Source organism: Micromys minutus (assembly GCF_963924665.1).
Source record: "Micromys minutus genome assembly, chromosome: 7".
In the NCBI taxonomy this organism is placed as follows: Eukaryota; Metazoa; Chordata; class Mammalia; order Rodentia; family Muridae; genus Micromys; species Micromys minutus.
In genome coordinates, this window is record NC_137976.1 from 58,725,916 (window position 1) to 58,742,593 (window position 16,678).

Sequence of the window (16,678 nt, forward strand, 5' to 3'; positions counted from 1 at the left end):
GTGGCAGACCGGGGCAAACAAGACCCAAGTAAGTACGCCTCCAGCCCCTCGTGTTCTGCTGGAGACAGGGAGATGGACAGATGGACAGGCGGGGGAACAGAGGTGAAGGGTGAAGTGGCAGCTTTCAGGACAAGGGTTGTTCTGGAGGATTCCACAGAGATCTGCCAGCATTTACCCTTTCTCTTCCAGTCTTAGGTAAGAAGAAGTATTATACATTTAAAGAAGGAGGGAGGGAGGGAGAAAGGAAGGAAGCAAAGAAGGAAGGAAGGAAGGAAGGAAGGAAGGAAGGAAGGAAGGAAATAAATAAATAAAGAAGGAAGGAAGGACTTTGCCTGATGGGTGGGCTTAGCAAACTGGGAAGCCTTCTCTTCAGGGTTTCTGGATGAATAGCAGTGGCTTGGAATTGTGGTACTTAAGGACAGCTCTTGGAAAGGTGTGATCATTAACTCTTTTGGAAACCTTAAGCAGAAACTTTGCACAGGCATTCAGAGCAGCATGGGGTAGACGGCACACTGCCTCTGATTTGAGCTTGTGGCTTTGTAGAAGCTAGTGTTCCTTCTCTCGGAGTGCACTGTGGTAAGAGGCACAGGCCACAGTACCTGTTGCTACAATGTAGCATTCTGGGGGAAACCTGCTGAACTGACAGGTGGCTCAGTATCTCCCTGGCTCTTGACTTTAAGCTCTGGTTAAAGCTGCTTGCCTAGGTTTACTTTGATGGCTGTTGAGTGTTAATGTCTTCATTACTGTTGGCTTCTGCAACCTGTCTGTCATGACCACTGTGGGGCAGGGCAGTATAGATTTCTGTGGATGTCATTGGAGTGAGGTCATGTGATTATTGTTGCTGGAAAGCGGGATTGCCAAGAAAAAGAAACTAATCAAAGCACCTCTTTAGTAGATTTCTCTAAGGAGTCACAGTAAGGACCTCATTTTTACCATACCATCTCCCAGGAGCAACAGGCAACAGGTGCCCCCTGAGAGGGCAGCCAATTCTGCTTTGATGACAGTCTTTATGAGAGAAACTGCGCTAAGTAGTTACAGAACTGTACAGATCAGACCCTAGACAGTGTCCACCCCTGCTGCATACAAACCTGTCCCTGTTTGTGCTGGAACAGCCATTTCTGTGTCACTTAATGCCAAGGCTTGCAAGGTTTAAGAAATCCCATAGCAATGAGTACACCATATCACCTCTCTTCTCCTAGTGGCAACAAATCTTTATCCCACTCATGAAAATTCCCTTGACACCTCCCAAAAAGAAATGTTTGCAGGATATGTTCCCTGGCATTTAAACTAGCATTGAAAGCAAACTAGCTAGAAGTCCCGATCTGTAAATGGGCCTGTCTGGAGACCAGGCTGCAGGGAAATTCACAACATACGACCGTGAGACAGTCAGTGGAGAGGAGAACAAAGAACTGTCAAATGCCTTACCACACTGGATACACCGTTCAGTGTAGTTGGATTAAGTTCCCTTAATAACCAGAATGATAGATTGCTCTATACAGGAAATCTATACTGGCCCACAGTCTCCAGTTCACACCCAGTCTCTGTCCTGCGTGTGACCACAGGTGGCCATACAGAGTCTTGTGTGTTCCTTAAATGAGGTGACACTAATGCTGGCCGCTGCTTTCTGCCAGTTGCTGTGGGAAGCAGCAGAGAAATCATGATAAATGTGTCTGGTCAGATAGGATTCATCTGCACCCGGACAGTGCCCTTGAAGGACAAATTTAGCCTGGGAGAGGAGAAGACTTTTGACACTAAAAGTCAAAAGTGTCCTTGTCTTGAAGCTCATCTCCTTTCAGTTCTCCTTTGTATCAGTTTTGAGCCCAAAATATTCATTCTAATCCTGGATATTATGTCAAAGAGCAGGGCTTCTGAAACATTTGTATCAAAGCATTTTATTTTGCTATAGAATCAGACTTTTAAAAAACTACAGGGGAGTTACAGAGTCACAGAGAAGTTTCCTGCATCGTCCTTTATCCAAACCATTTACATTTCTTCTTGCTCATGTAATTCACACTCTTTTTTTAATGGGATATATTCTGGGTTATTTACTGAGGGGGTTAATACAGTTGCAGTATAAAGTGCATATATTCTTCTAGAGACCTTCCTTTAAAATGTAAAACCTTATTTATTCTTTTAAAAAACCTTCCAGACTGTTAAGATAGCCCAGTGGGTAAGGGTGCTTACTGCCTAGCCCAGTGACCCAGACTCAATCCCCGAATGCCACTTGGCAGAAGAAAAGAGGCAACGGACTCCTGCAAGTTTGCCATGTCGGATACAGGCATAAATAAATCAATGTAAAGAACCCCTATCAGACACTGGCAGCACATGGTACTCTTTTATATCGTTCCATGTAATAAATCTGCAAAATCGTTTCATAGCGGGACATGAAGTTGTTTCATTTCCCGATGGTGGCACAGTCGGTCACTACAGCACCACAGTCTGTTTAACTTGTCCTGTTGATAAGAATGCAGGATGTCTGCCATCTGCTGCCACTGTCGTTAGTATCCTGTGCAGGTACCACTGCTCACACTTGTGACTATATTAACAGGCTAACTCCTAGAGGCAGAAATGCTGCATCAAGGGGAGTCTGCATTTTGAATGTTGGTGGAAATGTACACTAACCCTGCCCAGTTGTGACATCCATCCATACTTCCCAGCCGTGTGCCTGACTCCTGGTTTCCCCACAAAGTTGCCATCTGCCATCAAACCATCTTTTCTAAGCAGATCCTTCAAAGTCATCTTTATTCTTTTTGCTCTTTCACATTTTATTTAGCTGCAAATGTTGCACCTGTTTCTTTTTCTATTAATTTTACACGTTATATGTAGTATATATCACAAATTATTTTTACATCATAATTACATTTTATTTACACATTATCTTAATAATTTCACATATTATTACGTAGTATTTTTTACATTGAATCTGTTAGTACCATGTGAGAGTTATGGGCTTTTTCTGAATAGCTGTTATTTATAAACTTATTTTTATAAGATGTATTCTTAGTTATAAACATCTGATTTATAGTAAACTTTGCATTTTTGCCAAGTGTGAAATATGCACTCTAAAATGCACAATGCAGCTGAAGACATTGGTGGATATCAATCATGCAGAGGTTGCAAGTAAAACATTTCCCAGAATTCCCCATGTGCCCTCCTGGACACAGCACTAAGTTCCATGCCCTAGGGTGACCATGCCCCTCATATTCATGATGATCTTAATCTATGACCTCACCTCCTATGTAAATGCCCCACAGTAATACAGTTTCGATGTGGCTAGCAATGTAGTTTTTCTGACTAGAATCAGACCCCATATTCTTTCCTGCTTTAATTTCATCACTGATATTGTTTGATGGGATCTACTGATGCTGATGGGTAGAGATACTTGTCTGTTTTCATTATCATGTGAACATACTGAACTCTGTCAGTTCTTTGCACAGAGCGTCGAAGCTGTTTCCAGGAACGGTTGTGAGCACCCTTGTTATGTATATCCCGGCATTCAGAGCTCAGCTCTTATAGCATGTCAGACTAGGGATGGAACTGCTAGGTGGTAGGTTGTGCGTGAGTCTCTTGAGCCAAATTTTATTCCAACTGCTGTGCAAGAAACACTCAGATGTCCTGCTTCCCCGGCTTGTGAGCTGGTGGCTGAGTAGCACCTGTTTCTGATGATGTTATGTTTCTCTGATTCCTCCTATGACTCCACGTTTTCCCACATCTTTGAGTCAGCTTTGAATTTCCTCCTGTCCAAAGTCTCCACTTAAGCCCTTCATCTATTTATCTAGTAGGCTGCTTGGAGTATTTATTTAATACTAGGAGTATATCGTTATTAGTCTGTGTGGGTTATAGTTGTAAATATCTGTTCTCAGTCTGTGGCTTGTCTTCCTCTTCTGTTTTGCTTCTTGATAAGCACATAATTTGATTGTTAGTGCACTATAAGCTTGAGTGTCATGGGATATGACCAAAAGCATTTCTTACATGTGGTATTTCAAAATAGTTCACCATTTATGTATCCCCAGAAGAATAATATATCACTATGAAAACAGAACACGTGCTCTAGGTTTCTGTCAGCCCCTAAGTTCTGAAGAGCTATTTAACAACAATTAAGATTCATTCTCATTATAACTTATGCTATCACAATACATTATATGACATGAAGTAGAGTTGAAGCAATGAAACGTGTGAGAAGAAAGGTGATGAATACAATGAGTTTGTCACTTGGCTGTCCAACAAGCAGGTCCAAGACATGGAAAGGAAATCTGTACATGACAAATCTAAGCACCTATGTGCACAGTAAACATCTTCACTCTCAGTTTTATAGACAGCCTTGTGATTTGGGTCTTCAGGTCCTTGATCTGTTGGGGGACTGAGTTACTTCTGTATGTTGTCACAAAGGCCAAGCAGTTGGCATCAAGGAGGATACAGAAAAACCAGAGCTAACAGGAATTCATTTCAGCACTTTCTCAAGCAGCTTGGCTTGGTGACAATTGCTTTCAGGGGCTACATAAGAACCTGTGAGGCCAGGTTTCTCCAGCAGACTTTAAGTCCACAAGGATAAAAACATGTCGGTCTCATACCCCCACTGCATCACCAAATCTTACCAATGCTAACTCTCAGATGGCTCTTGATACATATTTATTAAATACCTGAATGGCAAGCGAACACTTGAACTCAGGGTGATGCATTTGGCATTGTGGTCAAAGGGTCCCGACATTAAATCTAGGAGGATGGTTCTGCACACAGCTTTGCTAACTGGAACGTACTAGGACAGTGAAGACATTGGGAGTGGGAGGAAGCTCAATCTAGACAGGAGTATAGGATAACTGGGGCAAGGAGAGTAAGTCTGCTTGATTGGAGTTCAGGGTTTGTTGGTGAGTTGAGAGAAAGAAATGTTAGTATGGGTTAGATTGTGGCAGACACTGAATGCTATCAGTCCACACTTTTCTGAGCATCATCCAAGAACCATTGAGAGTCTTTCCTATGGGGGTCATAGAATTGCCTTTCTCCTCATGTGGACTCAGCAAGAGTTCCTCTGTTAGCCAGACATACTCTTTGACTCTTCCCTTTGTGCCTGTTACAGTGTTCACCTGACTCAGCGCCTCCTCTTCTTCATATTGTCAAACACCTCCTTTCCCCTGCTGTGTGACCAACTGCAGTTGGCTGTCTCTGCTCCTGATTCTTCTTTATATCTCTCTCACCTTCCTCCGTATTTTTTGTTACTTCCCTTCTAACACCCAAGACAAAAGACCCTGAGCTGGTACCTCTGAAGTGATTTCACTCTAATGGTGTTTTGGCATTCATCACTCACCACGTTTTTTTTTTTTTTTTTCTTTTCTGAGTACCTACTGTTCCAAGTATTGTGTTCCAAGATAGAGGAGCCGTGGTAAGACAGCCAGGCACTCTCTGACCCCATAACCACTGTACTGAGCTGAGGATGCGGCAAATGAATAGGCAGATAGCCAGTCAGGGTCACAGCGGACATAAACACTGTCAGCTGGCTCTGACTTGTGTCCTTCCCTTCCTTGGTCTCGGTGCCAGATAATTATGTCCTTGTCTTCAGTCCAGTTAACTGGTGTGACTTCTGTATTTAGGGCAGAAGCAATGCCATTTCCCCAGGCCCCCAGGTTTGTGAATGTGAGTGCACTTTTGGTCTGGTCCCCGGAAGCCAGAATGCCACCACATCCAGTAGTGACTCATTCCCTCTTGTATTCTTGCAGCCATTGTGGAAAGTCTGCCCTTGAGCCTGGCTTCACATTGTTGTGTCTTGTAGGAAATTTGTCCCTGGGTGCGTCAGGAGCAATAACATGCCTCTGAGCCATAGCAGCTTCTGCCAAGACCTTATACTTCCAACTGTCCCAACCCTTGCCTCTTGTTCTCCCCCCTCCAGCCCCTATGCCTCTGGGCCCTGAGTTGTCTACAGACCTCTCCTTTCTGGTATACATGTAATCATCTCTGCTTGGGTTTTGTTGTTGTTGTTGTTGTTTGACTCATGTCTTTTATCCACTGATCTATCTGATCTGTCATAGTGCCTCACTCTAATTTCCCATCCTGATAGACAAGTCTCTGAACTTAGAGAGATCCTGTTAATACTCATCCCCTGTGGTACTGGAATGATTCTTGGCATTCATTCCTCCCCCAGCACTCTGTGAGACTCTCCCTCTCCTTCTGTTCACTTCTGCTTCTTATAAATGAGTTTGGGCTTTTTATGTTTGTTTTGGATATTCTCTGTATTTACATTTCAGATGTTATTCTTTTCCCTCAATCCCATCCCCCTCCCCCTCCCAATGCCTCCATGAAGGTGCTCCCTCTCCCCACCACCGTCTCCACCTCAGTGCCTTGGCATTACCCTACACTGGGAAAATGAGCCTTCACTGAACCAAAGGCCTCTCCTCCCATTGATGTCAGACAATGCTATCCTCTGCTGCATGTGCACCTGAAGCCATGGGTCTCTCCCTGCAAACTCATTGGTTGATGTTTTAGTCTCTGGGAACGGTGGTGGGTTTCATTGGTTGTTCTTCTCATGAGGTTGCAGACCCTTTCAGCTCTCTCAGTCCTTTTTCTAGATCCTTTATTGGGGTCCCCGTGTTCAGTTTGATGGTTAGCTGCAAGCATCCTCCTCTGTATCAATATAGCTCTGGCAGAGCCTCTGAGGAGGCATCCATATCAGGTTCCTACCAGTAAGCACTACTTGGCATCAGCAATAGTACTTGGGTTTAGTGGCTGCATATGGGATGGATCCACAAATGAGGCAGTCTCCGGATGGTCTTTTCTCCAATCCCTGATCCTCTATTTGTCCCTTTATTTCCTCCCATGAGTTTTTTATCTCACCCACTGAATCACCAAGTCCATGACACCTACTGTTATCTCCAGTACACAGAAGTGAGGTAGGCATTCACAGGAAGTTCTCAGAGAGAACAGCATGCTTTGCGTGTGTCTTCTGCTTGTCTGTGCTAATGAATCGGTGTGTTTTCAAATATATTTTCCACATACTTACGAGGTATTTGCTGTGTAGTTTGGGACAAGGGTTATACTGATTTCTCCTGGTCATCAGGCCTATGACATTACATCACAGAGAGTGGTGAGTGTGGCTGGCACAGGTGAAGGGCTATCAGGGCTGAACCCGGAGTTATCTTTCTTTCCCATCTGCTCTGAGACTTCCTTTCTCTTCATAAGACTAGTCTTGCTGTTAAACACAAAAGGGGACCATGTGTGTGTACATATGTGTTCTGTGTTTATATGTCCATATACACATATATGTGTCTATATATACATGTAGACATATATGTATATATGAAGGAAATACACCAAAATATAAATTATGGTTATTTCTGATAGGTGGCTTTTTGTACTTCTATGCAATATGACATAGTGCTTTTATTAGCAACAACAATAGTCCCAATAGGTATTATTTTCTAAATAACAGAAGAGCTAAGACTGTCAACTGGTTGCTGGAGTCTGTCCTCCGTATGCACCCAGGAAGCCTGGTGGGAAACAGTTTTTGCTCTCTCTATGGTGTCTCGAGTGACCAGAGAATGAATTTAGCTGATCTGCACATAGGCCAAGGTTAGAAACTGACAATGTTGGTTATAAAAGTCTAGAGCCTTGAAAAAGGCTGGGCAAGAGAAGTGAAAGTCCAGAGGCAGGAGTCAGGGCGAGAGGGGCCTGGTGGGTTCTTCGCTGAACCCTACTGTTTAGAGAGGGGATTAGAGATGGGAGGGAAAGGTAAGGGAGATCTCGAAACACGGAAACACATATAGAGATTCTACACGAAGATGAGCCCTGGAAAGAGGAGAAGTCTATTTGACCTTGGGTTTAGTCCCTGGTTATTTGGAAAAGGAGGTTTCCAGGAGGCACATAAGGCTTCGTATAGAGGCCACTTCACCAACATCAAGCTTCTGAGAGGACAGAAGCTTGTTCTGAGGTCAAGGACCCTCTATACACACACCATCCCTTTCTCCTCAGTTACCGTCAAGGGCAGAGGGAACGGTTTCCGATAAACTTGAAACCAGAAAGTTACACCGCGCTATTTCAAGGCTATATCCCACACCATCTGGGTTCAGAGCTCAATGTGAGCAGTCCCTGAAAAAAAGGAGATATGGGAAAAGAAAAGGTGGGGATCTTGGATGCTGCTGGCTGTGGCTTGTTTTCTTCTGGAGGTAGGGGCATCTGGTCTGTCCCTGGCAAAGTACTTCACAGATGGACCCACCTGTACTGCCCAGTCACCCCACACCCCCATCTCTTGCCCATCTCCTTGCTGCAGGATTCGGATAGAGAGCCCTGAGCTCAGTGTGTAGCAAATATGCAGGGGGGAAAAGTATGTTTTCTCCATGTGCAGTATCCAGTATTCTCCCCAGTACATGTTCCAGTTTTTAACAACGATGGCTACAGCAAGGAGAATTTCCAGTCTGGGTTCTGGCCTGAAACTTGAGGTAGAAAAAGATTTGTGTATACCAGTTATGGTATTTGTAGAATTTCCTGTATAACGGAGGAACACAGATAGCAATGTCAAGTTCCCACTCAAAGGCAGAAATCTCCTCTAATGGTGCAGCTGCTATGCTTTCCCTAAAAAGTCACTGATATTGTGGAACAGACAGAGAAAAGCATGCAGGCTGGCTGAAAGAAAGCCAATCCAGGGTACTAAGCACTAGCCACTGCATTTCTGCCTAAGTCCCTAGCATGATGAGCTTCCCGGGCCTCAAGGTAAGTAGCATTCTCCTCATTCTACAGATGACAGATTTTACAGAATGTGTCAGTTGGGGAGTAAATAGCTCACTCAGGGTCATACAACCAGAAAGTGTAGAGCAGTTTGAATCCTGGTCCTCTATTCACATGGCCCCACACAGGCAAAGCCCAATAAAGAAACCCATTGGATGATGCTGGAAAATACACAAAGCAGTATTTGTCTAAAACAGTATAACTATTACAGTTTCCTCCTCCTGGCCGACAGAATGGGACATGACTTAACTCAAAAGCCAAGAATGTTTCATGTTCTGTGTATTGTATGTGTGCTCACTATCTCCCGTGCCCAATAAAACAAGCCATGAATCTGAGACAAGAGGAGGCTGGTTATTATCTTAGCTAAAGGACCAGCAATTAGGGCATATCCCCGCCTCAGGCGCTTCCTAATCCATCAGAACAAAACACTGAGAACACACAGTCAGATAAATCACAGTAAAGAACACCACTGGCAGTTCGCAGTTAAGATTCACTTAACGGTCTGTTGCAAAACAGCTGCCGTGGTTTGTGAAACGCGAATGCATATGCAGCTGTCACCTAAATAAATATGTTCTTTGTCTGTGGCTGTTTTTATCTCCCTGGATGTCTAGCCTTAACTCCCATGCACACAGTGACTACAGAACATCTCACTATGCCTCAGGGAGCTTCATTATGAGAGTCAAATATTAGGACACAGCGTACAGTATATCAAGGGAGAGATTTATGTGAAGGCAACTGTATCTGGGTAGAGAAAGACAAGGAAATCTCAACATAACCTCTCCTGCAAAATGCTGAGCAAATCCAGTTGACAAAAGTACTATTAAGTGAGTCTCCCTGATTCTTGCCTCTTATGGAAAATGTCAAAGATAAATGTTTCTCACACATACAGGAAGATGCCAAGTACAGTCAAAGTATTGCCAACTGTGTCCAGAAAGAGCATTTAGAACATAGAAAAGCCCTTAGGACTGAGGATTCAGAGGACTCTTATGGTCACCAGGGAGTGTGTCTAAACCCTGACCTTTGGACCTTTGTACTTGTACACAAGAAGCCAAAGGCATGAGATGATTACATGTGAGATTATTATAACTTCTAAGCTGACGGGTATTTCTCCAATTGGAAAATTCAGTAGCATTTATTCTTCCACTTAAAGCATTTTCCCACCAGTCCTTCTATTAAGTCAGATTTTTTAAAAGTCATTTCAACAGGATCATAAATAACTGGGCAACTGGCCATTGTAGTGCACACTTACAATCCCAGTTTTCTGACTGAGGAAACTGAGGCAAGGTTGTGAGTCTGAAGTCAGCCTGGGCTACATAGTGAGATATTTTCTCACAACAACAAAAAATTAAAAGTCATGCTTCTGTGTTATTACTCTGTTGACATGCCTGTTGGGTAAAACCAATCATGTCTCCTGGGCAGGTGTGTGTATTTCTCAGGATTCATAGAAAACCATGTAATCCTGAGTATCTCTATACACCAAACCATCATCAAAGAGGTTTTCAGATATACAGAGCCATTCACAGCATGAGGTTGAAAAGGATATAAGGAATTTTCTATAGAACCTAATGGTATGTATAGTCAGATTACTCAAGACACGTGCAATTAGTTCCCAGGCTATGAGATAGACCTGTATGTGAGGGATACTTTAGACGCGATGTCATACAAATGTCCAGTCATCATCTTGTGTAGTAGATGGTGACAGCACTCACCAGTGGTTAAGAACAGCTTTGAAGACAGACAAACCTTAGCTCAGAGTTCACTGCACACATCCACTTTCCAGTTTTATGATTCTTGGCAGGACCTCTCCCGCCCTCTGTGTGCAAAATGAAGGCAGCGATACCTACCACATACACAAGTATGTGGCGGGATGTGTGTAAACACTCAGCTCTTTGGCACATGAAAGATTCAAAATTCTATAAACTATTAGTGATGGTAAATAAAGAGCAAAAGGATGCAAAGATCCAGTGTTGATAAAAATTATCCAATTCTACCACTGAGATAAACTCTACAGGGCTTAGGGATAGTAACAGACATGGCACAAGACTGTTGACTATCGAGCAAGCATCACTGATAGATGCCCCTTCCTTCGTTCCTATTAGGGCGACATTAGACTCAGGAAAGTGTGCTCTCATATTCTTGAGTCCTGAAACCATGCTATAGTGACGTAGTTGAGCACATGAGGGGCTTGACCCTGAGTGACTTCCATGTGCACAGAGACAGCTCCAGGCTTTCTTGCAAATCTCTTCTCCCTCTACCATCTGGAAGGTCCCCACCTGAGCTCAGGACAGCTAGAATAAATGCCATTCAGCTCGCTGCTCAAGCTTCCTCTCCTCAGCTGACTGGGAGAGTTTCGAACTGGATTTCCCATTCCTGTGGGGTAGGTGTGAGGGAGCCTTTGACGCCACGTCAAACCTGGAATCGAGACACTGCACTTTTCTCTTCCCTAGGACCCACGGGCATTTTGAATACTCCACTCTTCTACTAGAGGCTTGCCACTTTCCTTAGAGAATCAATAACCCATTGTTTCACATAGATGCTGGGTCGGTGATCTGCCCACACTCACTAGCCCATTTAGCAATTTACTCCTTCAGACTGCCTTGAAGTCTGCCTCAAACCACAGGAAAACTACAGGTTGCTACATGTTGTGGGCTCTGGCCGTATACAAAAATCACACATTTTTAAGCCTGTTGCTGTCAAACATCTACAGGAATGGGCAACCGTTTCTATATTTCTTTTTCTCAGTTAAATGCTACATCTAGGCTTGGTAAGGTGTGGGATCCTGACAGAGTTTAAGAGAAGTATAACAGAGATTCTGTCTAAACATAAGAGATCTCAGAAGAGATCTCCCCAGTAGGGGCTCTTACTTATGACTCTCCTGGTAATGCTGTACCTGCTGCCCCTGTTACGTATCTCTCCGAGACATTGAGAAGCCATTGCAGGACTGGTCTATGGGGAGGTCTCGGGGGTTGAAAAGAGATGGATTTGAGCTCTGGCATGGAGTGACCAGTCAGTGATCCTAGTCTGGATCCTGGACCGGCTTGGACTCTTCCTTACCTTCAGACTGAGGGAGATCTTACCCAGCTCTGCTTCCTCTCTATTCTCTTCTGAAAGAACGGTTATGTCTTGCAGGTTGTAGTCTGTGCATTGGGTTACTAGGAGCAGGTTGCACTGATGGTTTAACACTGTTTTTCTATAAAGGGCTATGGGATCTCATGCAGATTTTTGCAAAGTCATATGCAAATTACAGAGCCCAGCCCTTTTCTTAACAGGATGGCAACCTTGTTCCTCGGTGGCACCTGGGACCCGGAGATCCTTTCTCCACTTACGTTTAGCGCGCAGCCTGGGACTTGTCCCTGCAGCTCACCGGGTTAGCCGTGGCACCGTTGGGACCTCCCACCAGGACTCCAATCACCCAACTCTATTGAGACTGCTCTGACAGGGCTGGTATGGGGTGCAGCCTTTGCTCAGAGGGCAACATGTTCAAGCAAAATCTGCCCACCTGGGCCATGGGCTCACCCCGGGCCTCCCCGCTTCTCTCCTGGGTGCAATTTTGAGGTTGCTGAGCTTCGATCCAAAGTCCAAAATGGTGGAGCAACAGGGATTTACCAAGAGGCCCCAGGGCCCTGTGTACTTCCCCTAGCTCCTATCCTGACATGCCAGGGATTCCACCCCCACTCCTACCCCCATCCCCACACCAGGCCCTCACTGCCCAAAAAGTCTGCAACTCAAGTAGACAGGGTAGCTAAAAGGGTCCATTTGGTCTTGAGTTTCTCTTCATTTCTGTGAGTAGTGACCTGCCCCCAGTCTGGACAAGGCCATCCTGCTGTTGTAGCTCCCCTCCTCTACATCATGAAAATGTGTGGAGGCGGGCTAGAGATACATATGGGGAAGGTCAAATCCAGATGTTCCCACCTCCTTCAACACATTTCTGTTCGATGCAGCCTCCTCTCCACTCCTTTCTGAGGTCTCTGGGGCAAAGACCACCATTCTAGTCCCGTTCCTTCAAGCAAGCCTGTTGGGTGAGGTGGGAAAGAAAGAAGACCTAAACGAAGCCAACTGGCCACTTGTTGATGGTTGTGGACTAGATGGTACATGGGTGTTCAGTACACTTTTCTCACTTTTGTATGTTTCCAATTTTTCATAATAAATTTTTTTAAAGTCCTCCAGCTTCCATAACATTTGAGAAAGAACCCTAACCCCTAAGAAAGTTTCATGGATCCCCTCCACATTCCCATTCCCACACCAAGGCAAGAGGCAGGGATGATTCCATTTCATATAAATAGATATAAATATAATATAATATAAATATATATATGTAAAACGCTCATTTTCTATCCTTTTTTTAAGGCCCACTGCTTTATTTTCAATAAACTAAACCTTATTTCTAAGAGGTCCTGAAGTTGGGCTCACTTCCCAGGCTGGGTGATGGGGAGGGCAGGGAAGAGGGTCCTTAAAAGTTTACACTTCCATGTGTCTCACACTCTTACTGTGAGAAAGTGGCTTGTTCAGTGTTCTGAACTTTGCAAAGGGTACATGTTTGCAATGCAAAGTGTCATTCTCTGGAATTGCACCTGGCTCAGGAAAGGACTGTCTTTGTACTTGAACTTAAATCCAATGGAGAACTTTAACATGGGCATTTGCATGACTGAGATTTGCTGCTGTCTTTTTTCCATATGTCTCTTTCTTGGATGTGTTCTAATAAAATGATTCTAAAGCAGGCTGTTGATATATAGTGATTTATAAATCCCTTCTGTTGAGCTCGGAGGCCCTTAAATTCTCTGCCTTCCCACTTTCTGAAGAGACCTGTCAAGCTGGGGACAGATACATAGAGTGTGTCTGTCTCTGTAGCAGGATGGTGGCACCTGCATTCGCAGTCATTAATAAGAATTCTATCAACTACAGCAATTTTCTTTCCTGGTTTCCTAGCAACAGAACTCGTTTTCCAGAACAAAGATGAATGACCGTCTGTAGAAGAGACTAGTAGGGGAGAGGCAGAAGGGGCAGGGCCGAGTCAAGAGTAAAATTCTCTCTACCAGGGATGGAGAGATTGGGGGAGAGAGTATAGTTGGGGGAGAGAGGCAAGGGCAGCCCAGAACAAACAGGTCAACTCTGGACTTGTTCCATGTAGTGATAGGTCAGCACCTTTGGGAGATAACCAACTGTTAATTTTTATTTTCGAATTTTGACATCAAGCCATAGTACATTGCAGACCCATTTGGGAAACGTATCTTTCCAGAAGTTGATACTTTGAGAAATGTTCCCTTCAGCCAAGCCTGATGAGGGCATTCCAGTGAGCTAGTAACAGCCTTAAGACAAGGCATCCTTAGACACCTCATCAGCTAAGAAGTGTGTGCAGGGGCCGCAGAGGCAGAATCAGACAAGGAGACTTCCATTTCTTGAGCATACTTCTCATGGCAGACACTAAGAAGCCAATGAATTTTTTCACAGCCAGCCAGAAAGGTCAGCAGTGTTTTATTTATTTTCCTAATGACCTGAACATTGGAAATAATAGGCTTGTGATTCTGCAGTTTGTTTTTGCTATATCCATGTTTCTCCAAGCCACAGGGTCCCTAGCCAGGTCACTAGCCTGAGCTTCCTATGGCATAGCAACCTCCACTCTGCATCCATGGCCAGTGCAGACCAGCATTCTATTGTTCCCTGTGACTAGAGAGCTCTACAGGCCAGGGTCTCTCCTACACACATCTATATACCTGCTTCTTGGTTACTTGCAGAGCACAGACCAATAAGGCTGAAGTTAGTTCTCATGGGGATTTGTTTACTCCGTATATTTCAGAAATGTCGCCAACCACTGGCTGGCTGGGTATTAAAAAGTAGGTGAGCCAATAGACCCTGTTCTCATGGAACTTACCAGCTTAGGAAACATGCTTTAGTCAGACAACACATGAACAGGTGTGTAACAACTGCAAGAAGAAATGAGACCAGTAAGATGAAACCAGGCAGACAATGCTGATTGGACATATGAGAACTTACAGGCAGAGTAAAAGCTAGAACTTGGACCCCTGACTTCTCTTTATGTTATCTTGTCCCTAGTGTGTCTCACAATCCCTTTGCATAGGTGTATACTAGCCCCAGACAGTTATATGAACATGTCAGCCACTCAAGACACTGCCCCATAACTAGAAAGACCCATAGGCTACACTTGGGAATGATGGACTAAGCTCCTGGGGATTACACTGGCCACAGCCTTGCTTATGAACCTATCTCAGAGCCTATTTCTGGAACTGAAAGGCAAAGCTTCATGTTGTGGTGAAACTGCCAGCTTAGGGGTGTACAGATGCTACAGTGTTTGGTCTGACCCCAAGGTTTTTCTAACCCCGAGAGCAAGAAGTCACTCACTCAACAAATCTTTACTGGGTGTATAATAGGTGCTAGGCACGATTCTCAGAGCTAGGAACATGAATGATGAGAAGGCATGTTCAGGATAGTAAGGCCAATATATTACCTGAAGGAATAAAACATGTCTGCTTCAGAAGATAAATATTCTCATTGGGAGAGACAAAAACACAAATCAAAAATTAATGCATTATGTTAGAAGGCAATAATTGTTACAAAGAAAATAAATCAAGGAAAAGCAGAACATGACCAAGGTAGGGAATGCCATATCAGCATGTTACACATATGTACATGTATGTACATATAAAATCTGTGTGTAATACATATGAATGCACAGAGTGCAGATATGTCTGCTCTTTTATGGGTAACAGAGAAATGCCTTTAACACAACATATTACTTTGTACCCAATTCTAAAGAGTTGTATAGTATGATTGCAAAAGACCCCACACCTCCTTCTCTGGCACATCCAAATACTCAAATCCTAGTTTTCCATTTTCTCTTTTGGCCTGAAGCAGTGGTTCTCAAACTTGTATATATGTATGAGTCTGATGTATATCACAGTTACCTCGAGGGCTTGTTGAAACACAGATCCTGGGCCCCACTCTCAGAGTTATGTGATTCAGTCCATCTTGGGTAGACACATGAATTTGTATTTCCACCAGACTCCAGGTAATACTGACACTGTTGGTTTAAGGATCACACTCTGAGACCCACTAGGCGAATGGAGTTAGGAAAAGTGCCTATTAAAACAACTCCGTAAGAAAGGATGTACTCGTTCCTTGACTGTCCTAGACATTATCAGACTAGCTGCCCTTGAAAAGTAAAATCCTCAAGAAGTGAACCTTTTTTTTAATGGAATATGTATCAGAAGCCAAAGCCCAAAATACCAAGCCTTCAGGAAGTAAAACAAGGCACACGTCCAGGAGACAACAATGATATTTGTTGTTTTCCCACAAACACTCAGCATTTTATCTGCAAGCCATTCTGGCCTCTTACTTCCTCCTTACCAGTGAACCTAGTACACAGAACACGTCACAGATAATGGAATACATAGAGAAGTGTATGGCTTCCCAGGGTAGGAAAGCTGCAATAGCTTTGATCAGGTCGAGTTCCTAATCCTGTGACTATCTTTATTACATTAGCTGAAGCTCCGTCTTGGGATGTCCACCCTGGGAAGCTGCTATCCAAGACATATAGTTGTTCTTTGCTTTTAATTTGGTTAAAAAGAAAGAAAGAAAACATGTGAGAAGTCTATCCACATGAGTGATTAACTGACAAGTTCTGAGCCCTGTGTGAGTTAGTTGTACTGTAAACTCTTCTCCTACTGGGAATTGTACAGAGGAAATATTAACTCATTTTATTAATAGCCTGAACTAGAACTAATCATTACAAAAACAAACCTGCTAGGGAAAAGCACATACTTTCCAAAGAAAAATAAAAATGACGTCTTAATTCCATGTACCATTACTCCTATTCCATTAATAGACATAATTGAACGTTTTCTGCACCACTAACACATATAGCAAAATGAGTGCATTTTCAACTGGATGGCTCATATATCACATCCTTGAAGACTCAAACCTGGCCCCCTACAGAAAGTAAGTGAAGGATAAA

The 16,678-nt window shown here is 43.7% G+C and overlaps 1 protein-coding gene across 6 annotated transcripts in view; it reads left to right on the top strand.

Annotated features, from left to right (window-relative positions):
- Window positions 1–16,678, top strand: part of KALRN (kalirin RhoGEF kinase) — a gene marked incomplete at both ends in the record, with an annotated part of 525,758 nt that overhangs the window by 354,555 nt on the left and 154,525 nt on the right. For 5 of the 6 annotated variants that reach the window (XM_080919243.1, XM_080919247.1, XM_080919244.1 and 2 more), the window contains one exon: window positions 11,979–12,041. The exons of the other annotated variant lie outside the window; for it this stretch is intronic. In XM_080919243.1, coding sequence (XP_080775369.1) covers window positions 11,979–12,041 — 63 coding nt within the window. Of the gene's footprint in view, window positions 1–11,978; window positions 12,042–16,678 lie in introns of those variants that run through there. 6 annotated transcript variants of the gene reach the window in all.